The 22910-nt window shown below is 33.9% G+C and overlaps 1 protein-coding gene across 12 annotated transcripts in view; it reads right to left on the bottom strand.

Moving 5' to 3' along the window:
• Positions 1–22910, bottom strand: part of LOC105831069 (cubilin) — a 644426-nt gene that overhangs the window by 472939 nt on the left and 148577 nt on the right. For 10 of the 12 annotated variants that reach the window (XR_004964459.1, XR_004964460.1, XR_004964461.1 and 7 more), the window contains 3 exons: positions 19242–19343; positions 18953–19130; positions 16696–16722 (listed from right to left, as the gene is read on the bottom strand). Coding sequence is in view for 9 of the 12 variants with exons in the window: in XM_036291394.1 (XP_036147287.1) it covers positions 16696–16722; positions 18953–19130; positions 19242–19343 (307 nt within the window). In the remaining 3 variants the exon portion in view is untranslated. The remainder of the gene's footprint in view (positions 1–16695; positions 16723–18952; positions 19131–19241; positions 19344–22910) is intronic. The other 2 variants (XM_036291396.1, XM_036291395.1) reach the window with 2 other exon arrangements.

A 22910-nucleotide genomic window follows, 5' to 3' on the forward strand; every position in this document is an offset into this window, starting at 1 on the left:
TAAAAATGTAGGCATATTGTGAAGCCCCTTGAAGGACAAACCGGATTTGCGTGTATGTGTGCATGTATATGTGAATCTGTGGAAATAACTAAAGTGAACTTTTTCGCGCAAGAGATCTCGAGATTTCAGAATTATCAAGTTTATTATATTTTTTTTCGCGTACCATATTCGCGTACAATATTCACCACTTACATTACGAAATAATTTTATTTTAGTTTTATAAAATTGTATAAGGGCACATTGTGAAACCCTTTTATGGACAAACTGGCTTTGCGTGTGTGTGTATATGTGAATCTGTGGAAAATAATCCAAGTGAGCTTTTTTGTGCAAGAGATTACGAGATCTCAGAAATGAGTGTACCAATTTAAATCGGAGTGGTCGCAATCAAAAAATCACATTAATATTATATAACAAAATTGCCATTAGATTTTTTATTATGATTTTAGTTTCTGAGATATTTTAACTGAAAGTGAATTTGACAGCTAAATTCCAGATAAAGCTTAGTAGCGGCGTGACATTTGCGCAATGAAGTTTGCGTCATTTGCGTCATGCAGCAGGATTCTTTATGTACTTGGCGTCGCGCCGCTACCGCATCGCTTAATTATATTTACATAAAAGTACAATGTAACCGTATAAACATAAAATACATTATTAATTTTATATTATGCGAGATTTCTTTATCATCCTTCCATCATCCTTAATACATTCTTATTATTAATACTTGTACTTTATTACAACTTTTATATAAAAATACGAATAAAATTATAATGTAAAACTATAAAATGTGTATATAAAATACAAAATATTATAGCGGTATTCGATAATGTCCTCACGGTAATGTTTCAACCGAATTGGGTATGAGGTATCTCTTGTCGTCATATGAACTTAGACCGATTTTGGACACCGTATATACTTCATGCATCTTGGATCTTATGCATAATTGGCGGCGCGTCATCTCGATCTCATCTCTCAAACACCGGGTGTAATCATCAAACGTTATGGTTCGCGCTACTACACTATTCTTGACACCTTTCGCCTTTTTAGTGTCCTTCTTTCCATCTACCTTTAACGCATACATCTTTGCTCTAAATCCAACGAACTCGGTCATCATTACACCATTGTTCTCATCAGGCCCGGAACGTTTTTATTTTCAAGAGGCATACCGTATGTGTTGTCAACCGAATAATCGCTCGTGTCGAACCTAGCGATATCGCGTTTCATCGTCTCGTAAATATCCTCGCACTCGACGAGATATACGAGACTGTCGGTGTCGGTGTACATGACTTTACATTTGTCACGATACAGAGGTAACATATATTCATGGTGAAATTCATATAAATGTCATACATGTCTTAGAAATATCTAGGATACACATGCCTACGTAAATTGGCTTATATAATTTTACCTCGAGTTTTCTAAGTTCAACGGCGATTAAAAACACAAAAATACTCCGACTGTGAAAATTTGGTTTCGCGATCATTGCCTCCGCACCATACCGCCCTAAACATTTCGTCAACAACTTAACGTCAACATGATTGCGCACATTCTCCATGGTTTTACCAAACACCGCATTATTTATTAATTTATACAAGTTTTTTTCGAAATCATTTTTAGTGATGGTTCGGAATTGTGTGTTTAACTCTATGTATTTACAGAGCCACGGAGATTGTGCGAATTTTAACACGCGGTGTATCTTCGCGATATGAAGACCGTGACGCGTGCACTGCTGCAGGTTGCGGTAGTGGATGACGTAACGTTTCTTATCATACAGCGTGGCGAGAAGTTTATATTCACGCTTGCCTGGTGGTTTATCATGTGTCGGGAAGAAAGGTAAGTCAGTGTGCTCATCATGAAGGTCTCAAGGATACTCGAGATCAACTTCGAGAATGTATCCTGCTGGTGAATCAGAAGCGATCGCACTCACATCAAACGTTGAAACATCTTCGACCCATTGAAATTCTTCATACGCGGCTGACACATTGTCCATCCAAATTATTGACGTCAAAGTACATAAGGTATGACGATGGTTTCGATGGGTCGTATGACTGCATGTACTTGTTATTGGCTTGCGCAGGTCTGCCTGAACATTGACTGAGGCCACCGCGTATATCGCGTTCTATAAACATTACCATGTCAATGTCAGTAAGCAGTTCGAAAGTGATGTTGATGTATTTTAACATAGCATCCCACGTGTATCCGGGGAGAGTGTAATAATGTGCGGGATCGAGACAATAACTTTTTAGGCATTTATCGCGGAAATTTAAAAAAATGTCGGCTAACAATAGCACATCCGTTTTCAAATATAGATCACTATATTCACCTAATGTTCGAACGGATAATCATTTCCAGACATTCTCGGCGTGCGCGTAATCGCTCTCGGATACTGTATCAGAGGTCAGGGAACTGTAAAATGATGCGCGCGGTGGTAAACACGTGTCCTGCAGCTTGTCCACGCAATCCACGTACTCAAACGGAAATACACCTTTTCGTGTCAATAAATCGAAATCCTCGTCAGACAAGTGTAAAAATTTGGAACGTACAATTTTTAATTTTTCTTCGCCTAGAAACGATGCCAATTTTTCAAAACTGGTATTTAAAAATTTATATGAATCTATAAACCGTAGTTTTATGTAATTGTGTGGATTTAATTTATCGGCTGTGTCTATGGCATGTTTTGTGAAAGAAATGTACTTTTCTTTCGTGATGGGGAGTATGTCGGTCTTCGCTTTGAACGCAGTGGCTATTTCCTTAATAATGAAATGTGAATCGTATCCAGATAAATTATGAAAAATAACCGGCATGTATGATACATTTCGATAATTTAGATTACAAAGAGAATGCGCGGGACCGCGATAACGACCGGTCAGGTGACAATGATCGCGCACCCGCGTATCGTCTGGCGCAAACGGCTTATCATAGATATGACACCGCATCGCGCTACGGTATGCCTCCAATTGTTCCTCCGATAACGTTTTTATGGGGATATTAGTGGATAAACCAATCTTAATATTATGCGCTAATTCTTCCAGTTGTTTGGTGAACCATGCGACACAATTTTTATCGCGACGAAACCTATACGTAGATAATGCGTCGTCGTATGAGAATCGCACGTAGTATCCGATGATACTGAATACTTCATGTTATTGATATGTGTACGACGCTTGCTCTGCGTCGTGTTGTGTCTTCCGCGGCACACACTCGAAGTCTGCGTAGACGAAGGGCACTCGTTCCTTGTGGTTTATATTTCGGAAATTTAGCCATTTGTCGTCTTCGGCGGCAATGTGATAGCACAGTCATTCATCGTCTGACAGTCCACATCGTGCGATTGCAGCCTCTCGCAAGACGGAAAATAGTGCAAGCACCTATAAAAATAAAGAAAACATTTTTAATAACTTGCTAAATTATGAATTTTCTTTTCAATATACATATCAATCACAAATATATTTCTTGTGTTCATATTTGCTCAATTGGGAGCTGACGAGGCGGGGCAGATTTTTTATCCAGGCAAAATGACCTACGCTGTCTTCGCGCAGATTTTGCAAGTATAATAAATTGACATACCTCTCTTTTTTGTCGTTGGAGAACCGCAACGGAAGAATCTTTAGCATCGCCATTTCCTTTTTGATTCCGTAGACGTTGATCGATACATTGTTAAAACTCTCAAATTTCCCAATGTTCTTTAGTGTAACGAGAATGTCATCAAACTTTAGAACTGTTATATAATGCGGATATGATGACTTCCTTTCTGAATTTCTTTCAGGGTGTAGTGCGGCGACCATTGACCACGCGACCATTGACCACCATTGTCCTTTGAATTAACGTTCATTACCGCACGTTTCATCATTATTTCTCGCGGTACTGTCACGTGACACCCCGCGTGTAAAAGATTGTACTCATTTACATTTAGAGTCAAATTTAAGATTCGCGAAAGCGCCCATCCACTGTCGCGTTCTTGAAACTCTTCGAGCGACGCTAATGTGAGCTCGATAACGCGTCGCTCATACCACTCGTCCAAATCTGACGCTCGAAATAGTTCACAATTTTTAGTGTTTATACTTTTGTTTGCACGTTTATCACCCGTTACAAACATGCCGTTAAACGCAGTGTTCACTTTCACACTATTGTGTTTTTCTAGAGCGTCCCGCACTCGCTCAAGTACTATACCATCTGTATATTCTAAAAACGTTCGCGGTTCAATATAGTTTGTATTTATCACCACACCTGTCTGAATGCGATTCTCGAACGCTACATCTATTTCTCACCACACGAGTTTGTCCGCGTTATTACCGCCTACATGCACAAAACGTCTTTGTAATCGCGGTTTTTCACTCTCGAGTCGCGCGATCCTCACAACCAACGATTGTCTCTGTCCGACGGCAAGCCGAGGACGCTTGATGCGGCTATGTTCCTCAAGCTGTTGTATAAATTCGTTGCATCGCTGTAACCACATGAAACACTCGCCCAAGTTAGCGACTCTGTTTACTTGCTCTGACAGCTCGCGTTCCATTTGCTCAAAATGTTCCATGTTTTTTTATAATGTTTTTGACACTTTTAGCAATCACTTTTTAAATTTTAGCAATCACAGTCTTTTACAAAGCACTTGCACGCGACGTAGTACGTTAATTCATGATATCGTTCCGCTCTCTAGAATGCTGCAATGTCATCACTGAATGTCATCACTAAATGATTAGGATTCTCATCAAAAACCAATATTTCAATCTGCAGTCCGTTAAAATCCACAGGAATGGTTACGAAGCTCATCACATCCTCGTATTTACGAATAAATTCATCTATCCATCCATTGGTCATTAAACGAATGTAATAATTCCACTCACATCGGAAAATGTTTGGTCTGGTAAAATAATCTGTCTTGACCTCGCGAAGAAATTTTTTCTGCAAGTGTCTAGGCCAATGCTCATAGTGTTGACATATCTCGATTTTAGCCTGTTTCATGAAACGTCTATCGGTTCCTCGCACGCCCAGTTCTTTGTCTCGAAGAAAACGCGTGATGGATCCATGTTTTAATGATAATAAATCTTCTCTGTCGAGATCTAGGATGTGCCTAATTTCATATTCTTTGCAGCTCGATAATCTGTCTCTTCATAATCCATGGTACATAATTTTATACTAAAAGTCTTTAATGTGTGCACACTGGATACATATTGCACGGAATCAACACAAACATAGGCTGTCTGCAATTCGAACAGTATTTGCCGTCTCATCTACCGAACGCGTCAGTTACATGTTTTCGAAAGACATGCATTAGATTGAAATCTGTGTCCGCTATTTGCATGATACATTCGGCACAGGCTGAATAAGTACCACAAGTAGTATAATAAAAATATATGGCACAATGTCTCGTACGTGCAGTTATCATGCTCACTTCCGCATGTGTCAAATGTTTCTCAATGGTGTTATTAAACTCTTCACTGCAATCACTTGTATAATTACTGTCCTCAGATACTACAATCTCTTCATCGTCATCATCCATCACATCTTTAAAGTTAACATCTATAACGTCCATCACGTCGCCATCATCCATTTGGAGCATATCATTCACAAAATTTTCATTATTTACATCATTTACAAAATTTTCCAGATCATTAAACTGATCGTTCATTTTTCATGTCGCGTTAATTCACATTCGAATCACTTTTCGTGTCGCGTTCGGATCATCAAATGTGATACCATGCGCTTCCCGACCAGTTATATATATTCTCTTCATTTCTTTGTTTTAACCGAAGCATTGTCATATCACCATTAGTACATCTGCGCTTCACTTTTGCAAGATTTGCATTCTTCGAATGCACGATTTTGAATAATCTCATCAGAAGATATGACAAATGATTTATGTACGTGCCTAAAACATATTTTGACAGCAGCCATACATCAGCGCTTGACTTTTGCAAGATTATTTGAATGTGATTTTTTTGAATGATCTCATCAGAAAATATGTATCAAATAATTTTTGTACGTGCCTAAAACATATTTTTGCATCACAGCTGCCATACATCGGCGCTGACTTTTGCAAAATTTGCATTTTTTGAATGTATAATTTTTAAATGATCTTATCAAAAATATGTCAAATGAAGACTATGGGATTTGTTCCTACTCTTATTGGGGTATGTAGAGAGGTGTACAGAGAAAAGTATAAAAAGAGTTCTGACAACGGATACCATGTCACCCGTTTACAAGACGGACAGGTTTCTGAAACGTTGTCGCTCGGTTAATCGGTGAAAGACGAACTTCTCGAAGATGAACTATTACGTTCCGATCCAGCAAAATGAAACGTGTAATAAACCGTAAGTATTTTTAATTTTTAAATTCTTGTCGTCTATATTCCCTTCAACATTTATTCACATTTTATTTCTAATTTTTTGTATTCTTTTTTACAGAATATTATCGCAACCGCGCTATATCCCGTGCATCTTGGGAAGGAGATATGCTTTGACTGTCATAGTATATAAATATTTGGATATCGGAATCAGTGTGGGTGAATCTATACCCTGTGTAGAATTATTGATTGGTGACAACCGAGGTAATCAACTACACCTGATCTATGCGATGTGGAAAACGTTCATCGAGAGACGTGCGGATAATGCACAACTCATGCAGGCAGCTGTACCTTCTTCAAGAATTCTGATTCATGATCTAGTTATAGATCTTGTAAATATACGTAAAGAAAATATTATAAAGTTAACATTATATAATACTAGTATGTATATGAAACCATCAACCATACAATTCTTATTAGAACTAGAAGATTGTGTTGAACAAGTATGCTATCAAATGCATCAAAATATTTATATTGTTGGTGAAAAATATAAACAATTTGTTACTATTTTACGTCAAAATCATATCACCAATAAAAGTGATGCTGTAAAGATATTACATAAAAAATATGATAAGACGTGTCTCGTAGATTGCGAGTTATTGGCTTATGCATCCAACAATATTGTATATGGTGCTTTACAAAACGAATAAATGAAAAATCATAGATTGTGAACTTATGCATCAGACAAATATTGTATATGATGATTATGAAATAAATAAATGAAAAAATTAATAAATAATTAATCTAACTTATTTTCTCTGTGCCCTATTCCTTTGCGGTATAATGGCGATTTTCGAAGTCAAGAAACGTCGGCGATGGTTGACATTTGGATGAGTACCCGCGGTTTTTTCAGATACAAAGATTAAACATGCTTTAACAGGTACGACTGTAGCTTGGCTGAAACATATATAGTCTTCTTTTTCTTACAAAATTACCGTAGAAATAATTAGAATTTTTTATTTTTTAGTACATTATTTCGACCGTGATATGTTTAATATATCACGGTCGAAATAATGTACTAAAAAATAAAAAATTCTAATTATTTCTACGGTAATTTTGTAAGAAAAAGAAGACTATATATGTTTCAGCTAAGCTACAGTCGTACCTGTTAAAGCATGTTTAATCTTTGTATCTGAAAAAACCGCGGGTACTCATCCAAATGTCAACCATCGCCGACGTTTCTTGACTTCGAAAATCGTACGCATCCTAACGCTTCGTGATGATCCATGAATACTTCTTGTTTATGCATACATATTTGTTAGAGATCATTACAATAAATGTTGTCAGAAGGATGAAACATATGTAGTTAACACAAACGAGGATGAATGTTGCATTATGTCTACATCGGATCTTAGTGATGGATATAATTCTTTTCCTTCAAGGGGAATTGTAAGATGCGCTTGAGCATCGAAATTTAGTTTAGTTACTGTGTCTTAAGTCTGACGAATCCTGTCGGCGCGCAGTTTAAAGTAAAGCTAAGAAAATTAATTTAATAAAAAAAAAATTAAAAAAAAGAATTATATCCATTACTAAGATCCGATGTAGACCGTTAGGCGATTTACAACTCATTGATGTTTTTTATTTTTTGTTCAAGTTTTTTTTAATACTCAGAAACTCTTAAAAAATATTTATAGAAATATTTAAAATTTTTTTAAATTAATCAGAATTTTTTATTTTTTAAATTTTTCTGAGAAACGCTCCAATTCTTATAAAAAAATCGGAACATTTATCAGAAATCCTGAAAAATTTTTTTTAATTCTGACAAATTTTTTCATCAGGGTACATTACGATATCTCAAGAAATTCCTTAGATATCCTCTGGATATCTAAGGAATTGTTTGAGATATCTACTTGGAGAAGTTCTAATGAATACTTTAAGAAGTTCTGAGGAATTCCAACAAGTAATTCTGTATAAATACTTCAAGAAGTTCTTGGAAATTCCAACAAGTAATTTCTGTGTACATACTTTAAGAAGTTCTGAGGAATTCGAATCATGATGCATGTAACTTCCTACGTTATTCTTAAAGCATTCTTCTATGAATTCCTAAGGATTTACTGTTCAGAAAGGAAGAATACTTTATAAAATCTTTAAGAAGAAACTGTACTATCTGGGATTAGGATAATAAATTAATAGATTTTCTTATTTTAAAGGATACAAGATTGCGTGCTTTATAAAAATTAATGCGGAGATGTAGAAGGGCGAAGCCCCTTCTATTGCGCTCACGCATTCGCTGCACTATATGGATTTGCGACTTTAAGTAAAGCAGAGATATCATGTATCGTTTTTATAAAACTTTTTTTGTTAATAACTTTTTAACGAATCACGAGCGATTGTTAAAATCTTTTGAAGATTACTCAGGAGGGTGACCTTCGTAACATATGTCAAGGTTAAGGTCAACGGAGCGGGCTCCCCTGATCGAAATATTTACCAACAAAATTTCTGAACTGACCATTTCCTTTATCAGTTATCAAATCATTTAGCAAACACATATTGATGGTTAATTACCTTCTCTTTAAATAAAACTGTTTTGAACACCATCGCCTTTGTTTCCTTTTTTAATAAATTAATAGTAATAAAACAGACACTGTCTATAGCAACATCTTCATCTTCCATATTTTTCCGGTGACTTCGACCAACTAGAGTTGAGGTAAGTCGAGGCAATGTGGAACAGTGTCTCGTTTTACCTCAATTTTGCAATTCGAGGCATTCAATTATTCGGTGTGGTCTCTGCTTGCCTCATTCGCGTTTGTCCTCAAGTCTGTATCTGCCTTTATACACGATACTTCTTGTTACCTGTGCGTTGTGAGTATGGCTCGTGAATGTAAATTTACAGATTAGTCAAGGTTAGGTTTGCGAAAGTGATAAAGTGTCAATGATCTTGCAAGAGTTACCGTATGTCGTGAAATGGCGCCCATGAGAGTGCAATAATAAAGCTAGATATAAATAAAGTATCAGCTGATCGTAAGATAAATTAAGGGGGGCGTCTACATTAAAAGGTCAAAATTAAGCACTGTTTTATAATTTTTTCTAATGAAACTAAGCAATGGGTCTTTTTGCGATTTTTATCACTTATTGTGCATGTCTTTAGGTATTCAAAATAATTTTTATTATAAAATTTTATTCACTTAAGTATAAGTTGTTAGCGAAAATGTACAACTGCCTTAAAAAATTCCTTCTACACTGCGTGCATGATAACATCCAGTAGAATCGGCTGAAAGGAAAAAAACAAAGTTTTTTGTAAAGTTTATAAGTATAGCTTCTAAGTGAACCTAAGAAAGTCATACATTTATTATAAAAAATTTATAAAATGGCGCTTTGAAAAAAAAATCGGTCTTTTGTGAACAATTTTTGACTTTTTTTTAATAACTTTTTTTTAGATGACTTTTAATTTATATTTTCGGTTCACACAGAAGATAATTTAATAACCTTTAATTAAAAAAAAGTGGATCCGTCGATTAGTTTTTTCTTTAATCATGCACGCAGTTTCGAAAAAAGTGGTTTCTATAAAAAGGTGTTTAAAGTTTCCGAACAAAGAATAAGATTGCTAATGATTGTTTATCCATACTTTTCGATTAATCTGCTATCCCTGCTCCATATAAAATATCCCCAGTGTCCTCATACAATAAAATTCTTTTCCAATAGCCGTTGTTTGTCGTAAGTACGCAGCAGATCTGCTACGACAATTTTGGTTAGTCATGCGATTTTCGTTTATTCTATCCGCAACACCTCTGCATACTGGTTCAATAACTATTTCCATGCATGACATGATTCTTAGAACCGAAAAATAGTCTTCATTGAAAATTCCAGCAGCTATATAGGCAGCAATTTCAATGATTTTGCGGTCGCAATGGAGGTGTTTTGGGGCAAGTCGCCAAATCGTCACATTAAAACTTTCATTAGCATTTTGTGTATACCCACCTAAATACCTCTCAAGTAATTCTTTCCTTGATAGATTTTCCAGCAGGCAATGTACCTTTTCAAAGACCGTTGGGGATTCTTACCTGCCGTCCCGCTCGGAGCGCTCGGAACATGCGCACTTCACGTGCTTATTTCGGCCTGGTACAATTTGAATCTATACTTGGGACTTCAGAAGCATGTTCTACGGATGAAATATTATCGATTTAAGCAAAAATTTTTTTATTTTCTAATGTAGACGCCCCCTTTAAATAATAATACTGGAAAGTTGGCAGAGGAATACTTTTGTTATCCATCTATTGATGGCACAAAAATAATGAAATAACGGTTTACTTGCGTGAGATAACAGGGTTGTAAATAAATAGTGACTTTGCGGCCGATAAAAAGCCATGAAAAGAACCACTGTCGATGAATATGTAAAACAACATATTACAGTATTTGAAGGAAAAAAGGAATGCAGATGTGCTTATTATTAACATTATTATACTCAAATTAATTATCAATTTATTAGATATCATAATATTACTATTTTTGTTCATTTTATAATTGTGTTGCAAAAATTTATTCGACGCATAGTTTAGTAAATTTTAAAAATTATAATTTTATATTCGCATGCCAAATTTTACATCAAATTTTAATGTAATTCTAAGACTCTAGAGACTAAAACTTACATTATGAAAATTAAGATGTTCTAATCACGTTTTAAATACGAATAATCTACGACATGTATACAATACCGAAAATTATTAAAAAACAATTATATAAAAGTAAAAATATTGGTACTTTTAGAATGCACAAAAAATGTTAATTTATTAATTTTTTCCAAATTAACAAAAAATTGTCTATGCAAAGGGAAAAGTGTTAAAGATTCCCATATAAAAAAATTTCGTTTTTATATTACATTAACTTCATTTACAAGTAAAATTAATTGATAGTCTATTTTGTAATTGTTAATTTTGTTTAGAGTAATCTAACTTTAAAAAATTATAACATTTTTATTTAATATAAATAATGCTTTTTGAAGTTTTAATTTAATTTAATTTAAAAATATTAAAAGAATATATCGCCAATTAGTAGCCGGCACTCGGTGTAATTGTGCAACTATTTATTGCAACTATTTATACAAATCTAACGTTGAATAATAAACGCAGTTGAATAAAGAATACAATTATGCAACGTAAACGCAATAAAAATGCACATTAAGTACGCATATATTTTGACTTACATTTTGAGTCTTCTTCAATGCTATCATCGAAAATACAAACAAGTCAAAAATTCATGTCGAATGTTCAGGTCAGAATACATAACTATGTGTGAAACTGTGAGGCATTTAAGATCAACTTCAATCCGGAACAACAGTCAACTGAACACATTAACAATAAAATGATTACTTATTCGCCAGTGATTACAAAAGAAAAAACAATGTAATTATTACGTTTGACCTGACTGGCCTCAAATATATTCAACAAATAGCGCACAACGTTTTGACCGTTGGTTTCGGTCCTTATCAAGTGCTTAGATACGTAAAAAATATGTGGTACACATTTTTGAGTTATAATATGTGCCTAGATATCATCTAAAAGGCAATATAAACGAAATAAATTGCAGAAGAGTTGCCCTAAAAATATAAATCAATAATAACGTTTATAAATCAAAAGTAGTGTCAAGTTTGTGTAACAAAAAATAATAAATGATTGGATACATTGAAGTCTAATGTGTGTGTTTCCTTCGAGATCTGAGGCTCGACTAAGCGACGACTTACCGTTAGACTCCGCACCGCCGTTTAGACTTTAATGTATTTAATCTGTCTGCGATTGTCGCAATATAAAATCGCTGGGACCCTATGGATGGGAGCAGGGTGAGAGGACGTTGCGGCAGTAATGCTCACGAATAAATATATAGATGTTTAATTATTATATTACACAGAGTGATCAGAAAGAATCTGATCTATCACAGAAGTGAGGTTATTCAATATGAGAGTGCACTTAGTCTAAATTGAGCTTACAATGTCTTTCACTGCGAGATAAACTGTTCTCACTCGCTCGGGTCGATCGTATTAATCGAGAACCGGCCTGGTGATGGTGATGCCTCTGAGCCGTGTGATCCACGTGGCGCCGGCTTGCGCTGCACGTGGCGAGTCTGAGCTGACGGTGTTGATGCACTTGAGAAATCACTGATGCGACTACAAATGAGCTGACTCGTATTCTGTTCTTAATGAGAGCGTCGAATGTCCACGGAATGAGAAACACAATAAAACCTGCCTGCATATACGATCACGCGTTCGTACACACGGTAGCCATAGCACATTGCTGAAAACAGTCCGTCTTCCCGAGTCGGTCGGGTCTGCGCATGCGCGATGCGCCGATCCTAGTTAATCTTTGTCCGTGGCGCCCGGCGGATGCTGCCATCTAGCCGATCGCGAAATTAATACATTTAATGATTCTCGAACATAATCATTTATTATTTTTTACTACACAAACTTGACCACACTTTTGAGTTGTGATATCTAGGCACATATATATACAACTCAAAATGTGTACTACATAATTTTTACGTATCTAAGCACTTGATAAGGACCGAAATCAACGGTCGAAACGTTGTGTGCTATTTGTTAAATATATTTGAAGCCAGTCAGATCAAACGTAATAATTACATTGCTTGAAAACATTAAGTTGATTACCAAATAGGGAAAATTTCCGTATAAGTCGGACCTCTGATTTTTTTTTCAACTACGTATTTTTACGCATTTTGGCACGCTGATTACGAATATAATAGTGAAAATTAGCGCAAATTTGATTTTCATGACAGAGACCATAAAAAAACCATAAAAATCATGTTTTTTTCTATTTATTTCCGTAAATAATGGGAATTTCTAAAAATACTTCAAATAAAAATTGTAGATCTTATCGAAGTACACATTTCATGTTTTATTGATATTTGTCATAAAGACAATAGATTTTGAGAAAAACGACATTAAATGTACAAAACTTCATATAACTCACCTAACACACATCGAGTTTTATTAATTAATTTTAATGCTTAATCAAACTACCCCAAATAAACTACTCCAAAGAACTAAAATATTGAAGAGGTTAATAAAGACAGTGAGTGGCCCTCGTTACGCGTGGGCGGAGAGGGCTTCTGCTCCTCCTCTTGCACACCCTCCATATTTTTTCCTAACCCTAACCCAATCAGTTTTAAGTCATTAATTTAACCACAATTTCAAATCTAAAGTCGCAAACCCATGTGGTACAATACAAGCGTGGACGTCGTTTTGCTCTGTAAGCAAGGGAAGAGTTTGGCAGAATCTCGCTTCGCGTGGAAAGACGCAAACCTATGTTGCACAGAAAACGCGTGGATGGAATGCAGGAGAATATTATATCCCTCCCCCGCACCTCCTTCCGATTTAACTAATAAAATTAACTAATAAAACTCGAATTGTGTTAAATGACTTATATAAAGTTTTGAACATTTAATGTTGATTTTCTCAAAAACTGTTGTGTCTTTATGGCAAAATCAATACAACATAAAATATGTGTTTCGATGAGAGCTACAACTTTTATTTGAAGTATTTTTTAAAATTCCCATTATTTACGGAAATGAATAAAAAAAACCATAATTTTTATGGTTTTTTTATGGTTTTCGCCATGAAAATCAAATTTGCGCCAATTTTCACTATCATATTCATAATCAGCGCGCCAAGAAACGTAAAAATACGTAGTTGAAAAAAAAATCGAGGGTCCGACCTATACGGAAGTATACAGTCACCAAATAAGTTAATTAAAACACTATACCATAGCAATTAAAAAAAGGCTTAATAAGTTTTTACTTACAAAAAAACCAGATTGGATTAAACTTAAACCGTTACATTGTGTATGTATGAGAGCTCTGACTTTGTTGGTTGAAAAACTGAGTGAAGTGAAACGAGATATTCCACAGTGTAGACAAAGTGTCAGAAATTAGAGAAGTTGTAGTGCGGAATTGAGTAAATCTGTGTCGCATTGCATTTTAAGACCTTTTGTTTGTCTTTTTACGTGGATCATCTCACAGGTCAATCTCTTAGATAGTCCTTCTTTGTCCAAAATTAAAAATAATCCAAAAATAAAAATTTAAATACTTCCCTGAAAAGGTGAGTATATGGTACCAATCGTGTATAAGCTTATTGGATGTTTTACTACTGTGATAAAAAAATAAGGTAAATTTTTCATTTAAATTTCGCGGGTACTATAAAATCATGAAATTATTTTTTTGTGGTAGTACTGTCTTTGACATTTATGCAGAGTTTCATGTCAATATACGACGAAATTGAGTGTTTTTAGAACCAATCGAGATTTGACGCGTTTGAGGCACAAAACATCTTTTAAAATGATTTGAGTTGATCCAAATGAAATGCCCGCAGCATCAGCAAGGTCTCTAATTGTCAATCGACGATTTTTGAGCACCAAATTTTTAATTTCCTTGACGTGGCTTTCATTGGTAAATGATGGTCCGGGGCGCTGTTCGTCTTGAACTCGTTCTCGGCCTTCTTTCAAATCTTTATACTACTTGTAAACATTTTTTTGCGACATAGCCTTATTACCAAAGGCCTTGTAACATCCTCAATGTTTCCGCGGCAGAATATTCATTCTACAAAATTTAATGCAAATTCTTTGCTCAAAAAAATCAGACATAGTAAAAATCGAAAAACTCACTTTTGTGTGTTTACAAAAACACGTGTAGTTCTGCAGCAATTGAATATATTGACATGAAACTCTGCATAGATGTCAAAGACAGTACTACCAACCCATAAAAAAATAATTTCATGATTTTATAGTACTCGCAAAGTTTAAATGAAAAATGTACCTTATTTTTTGATCACAGTAGTAATCAATGTCAGATCTAAAAAATTAAGTTTGTAAAAATACAAATAAGAGGTCTTAATATTCAATACAGATTTACTCAATTTGATTTATTCAATGATTTTATCAACTAATACGCTTGTGATTCCCCTTTTTCTTTCATTTACTGCTTTCGTTCACTACGACTTCTCTGATTCTGACGCTTTTTTTATATTGCGGAATACTTTGTTTCACTTCACTCTGTTTTTCGACACCAACAAAGAGTCAGTCAGAGTATACACAACGTAACGGTTTAAGTTTAATCCACTCTGGTTTTTTTGTAAGTTGAAATTTATTAAATCTTTTTTGAATTGTTACGGTATAGTGTTTTTAATTGACTTGGTTATCGACTTAATGTGTTCAGTTAACTGTTGTTTCCGGATTAAAGTTGATCTTAAATGTCTCACGGTTTTATATTCTGGTCCGAGCATTCAACATAAATGTTTAACTTCCTTATATTTGCGATGATAGCATTGAAGAGGACTCGAAATATGAATCAAAACATATGCGGACTAATGTACATTTTTATTGCGTTTACATTACATAATTGTAATTTTTATTCAACTGCGTTTATTATCCAACGTTAGATTTGTATGCACAATTACACTTATTACCGGCTAATTGGCAATTTATTCTTTTAATATTTTTAAAATTGTAGAGTCCTATAATTACTTTTATTAATTATTAATTTAATTTAATTTTAAAGCAATTTTTAACTGAGTTAGTTTTTTATTCGTGCAACTTTTAACATAATTAAATTACATTAAATATCTAAGTTTGTATAAGTTTTATAAAATTAATCTACGTTAAAGAGTTAATGTCTTATTATAGCCGTTAACTTTAATTTTAAAAAGACATTACCGAACTCTAATAACAATATTTTGTTAACAACAGCAGATTTCAAATTTATTTATACAGGGTGTCCCAACGTACATGGGTCAATGCTCGTAAAAAGATAAAAGAGATCGAGATAAATACAAAAGTCTAATATTGTCTTGGGTTAGGTCTGCAAGTAATCGAAATATTAACGTATGGAATCTGCAAATAATCTAATTAATTTCTATCGTAATTGTGAACAGTAAATAATAAAAGCTTATCATACATTCACGATAGATTTTTTCCGTGCTATGGCTCGAGCGGATCGAGCTCTTCCCTCGGCGCGCTCTTATTCGCATAATTCAAAAAATTAATACCTCGATTATTGATGGACCTAACCCGAAACCTAACCAAAGACAATATTGGATTTTTATGTTCATCTCGATCCCTTTTTCCTTTTTACAAGCATTGACCCATGTGCGTTGGGACACCCTGTATACAATAATTTACTTTTTTAATTTCCAATACTTTTTGATTCATGCAAATTAATTAAAAATAATTATCACAGTATTACAAAGTATTATTAGATATATATTTTCTATTATGATATTGCTACAACATTATTATTGCAATATTTATAAATGTGGGCATTGTATCGTTTCTGCAATTTTTCTGTGCTGTATAAAAAGTATCTTGGTTAGTTAATTTAGCATAATTTATTAATACTTATAAATACAAATTATAAATACTTACGCAGGTAATTCTCCCACAGCAGATCCACTGCGTGCCAGAAAAAAATATGCATACAAAAATATACATTTAAACAATTTTTTATATGAATTAATATTACTTACATCCTAAAATTATAAAATTTAATGTTACGACTTCTATCTTTTATAAGCTAATACTTCAAAAATTTCGAAGCTGCTCTAATCAGTTAGAGATGTAAAAGAGGGTATTTAATAACAATACTAATTAAAAACAAAAACAAAACTGAGAGTATAAAAAATATTATTCTTTATTAAAAATGTTTAAAACATTTTTTAACGTGTTTCTTTATTCTATATAATTAAAAATTTGCAGACCGTACTTATACAAATAGTTATTGTACTAAAATGTCAAATTCTATTTTGCATATAAAACTGATAAAAATTAAATTTTTACAAAAAGGAAATTACATACAAATTTTTAAAGTTGATGTATGTACACATAGCATATTTTTTATTTCTTGAAAATAAATTGCGATAATTATATAGATAACCATCTATACAAATTATCATTTGCTAATTCTGCAATGACAGTCAACATTGTCACAATTTGACAGTTGTCAAAATTCAATCGCAATGATAGTTATTCTCGCAACGCGAAGTAAGTGCTGCGAGAAAAACAATCAGCATCGTGGAAAATTATCTACAATAAAATCGGTAACGACTAAATCTAGATAGATTTCATTCAAATACATTAAATAATTAAGACTAGACTTGATCATAATCCCGGCAGTTTTTTGGCAACAACTCCTGAAAGTTTAGACGGCGTACCAGACATTTTATATTAATTCCGGACTATATCTGGAGGTTTAGATGTACAAAATCTGGCTTGTTATGTCTATTTGATAAAAAATTTGTTTGAAATATACATCTAGCATTTGTCCATATTGTCGAATTTTTGCCACTATAGCTCGTCAGGGTTGAATAAATCTTAGAAATAATTTAGACAAATTGCTGCCTTGAATTGTTAAATACTTTGACTAGTTTTAAAAAAATTTTAATAAAGAATAGACACTGATTTTCTGGATAAATCTTAGATTAAATCTAGATGGATTTTATCCAAATATATTAAATAATCTGGAGATTTGGACATAACGCAGTATTTTTGCGACAATTTCTGGCAAAATCTAAATGGATTACTAGACATTTTATATTAATACCAGAATAATTTAGACGTTTCCATGTACAAAATTTGTCTAGTTATGCCTATTCGATCAAAAATTTAACTGGTATGCATTTAAAACTTATCTGTACTGTCTAATTATTGTCAAATTGGCCCAGGAATGCACGAATGACTCTACATTATCGATTAAGTTACTCCGATCAAGTTTGACGGGCACTTTAGCATTCCCTTAAGCTCATCATCTTTTATCTTAATGTTTATGTGTTTATTAATTAACTTTTACCGAAAATAATTATTTGTGAGGATGTTTTTAACTATTTCAATGAACTTTCAATGAAGTTATATGGAACTTTGCATTAGAAAGCATAATTGCTCAATCAACGAGGTTAATAATTGTATTTATCTTATATCTTAGTTGGTGATTAGAATAGAAATTAACTTACCGTCTTGAGAACGTCAGTTTTCTGTATCAGTTTGTTAATTTATTATTCTTTCTAATTGTGTCCAAAAACGTTGTACCCAAAAGAGTTATGAAATTATTTGATTATGTAGAATTATTTTAAGATTCAATTTTAGACATGAATTTTAATCAAGGGTGATAATTATTAAATATTGTGAGTATTAAATCATTTCTCAGCAAAATTGCGAAAATGTTGCTCTGTAAAAAATGTTAAATTCAAATTTGAACTTGCGTAGTCATTCTGTCTCCAGATTATTTAACATCAAATTGGGCGACCACAGAAATCGCATGTGACTGTCAAAAATATTTTATTATAATATTGTAGAAAGCTTTCGAAATATCCTACAAAAAATGCAATAAAAAATGGACGGAAGATTTCATTTAAGAAATAGAAGAGGACTTTCAGATGTGATCTTTAAATGATTATCATATGTAAATTCATTAGAATCACTTTATATTTTCTCAAAGTCATAAAATATTTGTAGAAAATGTTTTTTCATATCTTCTATATTTTGAGATATTTCCTTAGAGAATTAGAATAAAACACTAATATATATTGTCTGTACTGTATATTGTCGATCACAAAAGAAAACACATAATCAGTCTGCAGACGACAACAAGCGAATTAAATTACATACAATAATGAAGAAAAAAACTTACTCTGGCGGTTTTCCTCGGAGGCCGAATGAGGTGAAAATCAATTCAACACGCTGACGCGGTCCCGCAAGAAATGTGTAAACACACTGTCGTGGATCTCCTTCAGGATTGATTAACGTCGGTGCGTGAAAGGTTCCGTTCAACGGTCCATCTGGAGTGCTTACAAATTTTTGGTCACACTCTGAAAACAAAATTAAAATTTATGTGAGTTAATCAGGTGTCGTGTCCACTAATCAAAGTTATATAATTTCTTAAAATTTACTGATGCCGTAGAGAAAAAAATAAAACGTACTTGGTGTTCTGACCGTAGTAAGTCCTCCCGGTAGTAGTGGTAGTGATGGATAATCTTGTAATAATAGTGGATCAATTACCTCGCGAGCTGAATTGAAAGAGGCTACGATGATTCAAGAATTCCCCAATAACATCCACCGCCACCGGGAACACATCACCACATTATAACTATGTAAATAATGATAATAATAATAATGATAATAAGGCTACTTATACAGGGTCATTCAGAACAACATTCGGTCCGTAAAATGACGCATTCCTGATGCAATTCTAAGACAATTTTTCCTTTACCAAAATTTTATTTGAAGCGTAGTTTTTGAGTTATAAGCCAAAATAGGTAACGAATTACGCGTCGAGTACAGAAGGCAGGCAGAGGCGGCGCGCCACGAGCGTAACGCGGGCGCGGCTGACTATCCGCGTCAGCTGACGGGTGACCACCGCGTAAGTCGCTAACTATTTTATCTTATAACATAAAATTATGCTTTAAATAAAATTTTGGAAAAGAATTAAAAGATTGTCTTGGAATTATGTTAGGAATACGCGTTTCTTAAAATCACTGTAACAACCAAAAGTTGTTCCGGATCGCCGGCCGTCGGACGCTGCAATCAGCTGATTGCTACACGCGACGTGTATGCCGTGTTTGTGTAAAAGGGGGAGAGAGAGAGAGAGAGAGAGGGAGAGGGAGAGGGAGAGGGAGAGGGAGAGGGAGAGGGAGAGGGAGAGGGAGAGAGAGAGAGAGAGAGAGAGAGAGAGAGAGAGAGAGAGAGAGAGAGAGAGAGAGAGAGAGAGAGAGAGAGAGAGAGAGAGTGTGTGTGTATGCGTGCGTGTGTATAAACGTCTCCCCCCCCCTTCTCTCTCTCTCTCTCTCACTCTCTCTCTCTCTCTCTCTCTCTCTCTCTCTCTCTCTCTCTCTCTCTCTCTTTCTCTCTCTCTTTCTTTTACACAAACACGGCATACACACGTCGCGTGTAGCAATCAGCTGGTTGCAGCGTCCGACGGCCGGCGATCCAGAATAACTTTTGGTTGTTACAGTGATTTTAACCCATTACTTCCCAAACGGACATTTTATAGTCGATTGGTTTTCGACTCAGAAAAGTAATGAGATTATATGAAAACTTAAAACAAAATGCTCTTCTACGTAAAAAGAGTTGTTTTTTCAGATTTCGGGATCAAATTTTCAAAATTTTCTATTGGAAATTAAATATGGCGGCTCAAAGTTAATATAAATTTTTTCATCGAGTATTGACTTTTTATAGTAGAAAACTTCGAAAAATTTTGTCCATGACTGTTGTAAACAATTGAAGTGACGGAGTTTGCCTCTTTACAGTGTAAACTATAATTATTAATTAATTTTTTTAAGTAGTTCAAGTAGTTCAAGATGGTGAATGCAGTATGGCGTCCAAATACATGGAAATCTTATTTTATTGCGATATATGTGTGTGAATAGTCATTTCTCACATTTCGAGGTCGCTGAGTACGAATCTTTGGTCAATTACTCATTTTTCAAAATGGCGGATACAATATGCCATAAAAATTATACTTTATTAAAAACTATGCCTCCGAGTACTTATTTTATGTATTTGTGAGACCGCTGAGAACAAATTTTGGGTTTTTAATTTTTCAAAATAGCGGATACAATATGGCATTAGAATACACAAAAATCATATTTTACTGTAAACTATGTGCGTGGGTACTGATTGTATATGTTTTTGAGGTCGCTGAATACGAATCTTGAGTTTGATTTATATCTTTCGAAAGGCAGATGTAATATGATACACATAGTTTGCAACAAAATCTAATTTTCGTGTATTCTGACGCCATATTGTATCCGCCATTTTGAAAAATGACTAATTGACCAAAGATTCGTACTCAGCGACCTCGAAAACGTGAGAAATGACTGCTCATTTACATATCACAATAAAATATAATTTCCATGTATTTAGACGTCATATTGCATCCACCATCTTGAACTACTTAGAAAAATCAATTAATAATCATAGTTTATACTTTAAAGAGGCAAACTCCGTCACTTCAATCGTTTACAACAGTCATGGACAAAATTTTTCGAAGTTTTCTACTATAAAAAGTCAATAGTCGATGAAAAAATTTATATCAACTTTGAGCCACCATATTTAATTTCCAATAGAAAATTTTGAAATTTTGACCTCGGAATCTGAAAGAGCAACTCTTTCTACGTAGAAGAGCATATTTTGTTTTAAGTTTTCATGTGATCTCATCACTTTTCTGAGCCGAAAACCAATCGACTATAAAATGTCCGCTTGGGAAGTAATGGGTTAAGAAACGCGTATTCCTAACATAATTCCAAGACAATCTTTTCTTTACCAAATGTTATTTAAAGCATAATTTTATGTTATAAGATAAAATAGTTAGCGACTTAGGCTGTGGTAATCATACGTCAGGTGACGCGGATAGTCAGCCGCGCCCGCGTTACGCTCGTGGCGCGCCGCCCCTGCCTGCCTTCTGTACTTGACGCGTAATTTGTTAATTATTTTGGCTTATAACTCAAAAACTACGCTTCAAATAAAATTTTGGTAAAGGAAAAATCGTCTTAGAATTGCATCAGGAATGCGTCATTTTACGAACCGAATGTTGTTCTGAATGACCCTGCATAACACAGAAAGATTGCAGAAACATTATAAAAATTTTATTGCAAGATTACAACGTTATGAAAATGTTGCAAAACGTTGCTGCAACATTGCAACAACAGTACGATATCTTTTTTAAAAATATTACAATACATTATATGCAATATAATATATTTGCATAATTAAGGTGTTTAACAATTCAAACAATCTGTGAGATATATACAAAAAAATATAAAAAATTAAAAAAATAGTTATAAAAATTTGCAATACGCATTATTAACATGTTAAATGCAACGTCGATTTTTATATGAGTTTCAAAGTTGTCTACGAGAATTTTGTAAAATATTAAAGTGCAAGTATTTATCGATGTTAAAATGATGTTAGTCGTTATAACATATATACATAGTTGGAAATAATTCATTATTTGAAACAAAGTTACAAAATTGTTCTATTTCAGTAATTGTAATTTCATTTTTTTTATCCGTAATTGTAACTTAATTTACAAGGAACAACAGTCGGAAATGTCCCTCATCAATTTTAATGAGCTTTGAATATGTTGTAGAGCATAAAAAATATTAGACCCATATTTTTTTACTGTGTATCTCGACGTTCAAAAGTTGAATGACCCTTCGAAAATAACACATTTTTTCGTTTTTGGCAATTACCTTTAAAAATATAAAATTTATGAAAAATGTTTTATACAAAAGTTTTAGGTATGGTATTTTATACTCCTTACAATGGTATATTCCAAATTTCGTAATTTACTCACTGTTAAGATTTAAACTATTAACTGCGACCTTTGAGATCACGCGCTATGTACGTGCGAGCAGCGCGCTATTTCCCAACAGGGTGGGAGAATTTTCGCAAGGAATTTACCAATCATTGAAGTCAGTATGTGTCGAATATCGTTTGAATAAACAAGTCTAATATATTCTGAGCCGCTACCGAGCAATCGCATTATAAGTTATAAGTTATGTGACACGGAGAAATCCCAAATTGGATAAGTCTATTAATCATTGTATTATAAAGAAAATTTATGTAATTTGACTAGCCGTGGTTCGTGC

Source organism: Monomorium pharaonis, chromosome 8 (genome assembly GCF_013373865.1).
Source record: "Monomorium pharaonis isolate MP-MQ-018 chromosome 8, ASM1337386v2, whole genome shotgun sequence".
Classification (NCBI taxonomy): Eukaryota; Metazoa; Arthropoda; class Insecta; order Hymenoptera; family Formicidae; genus Monomorium; species Monomorium pharaonis.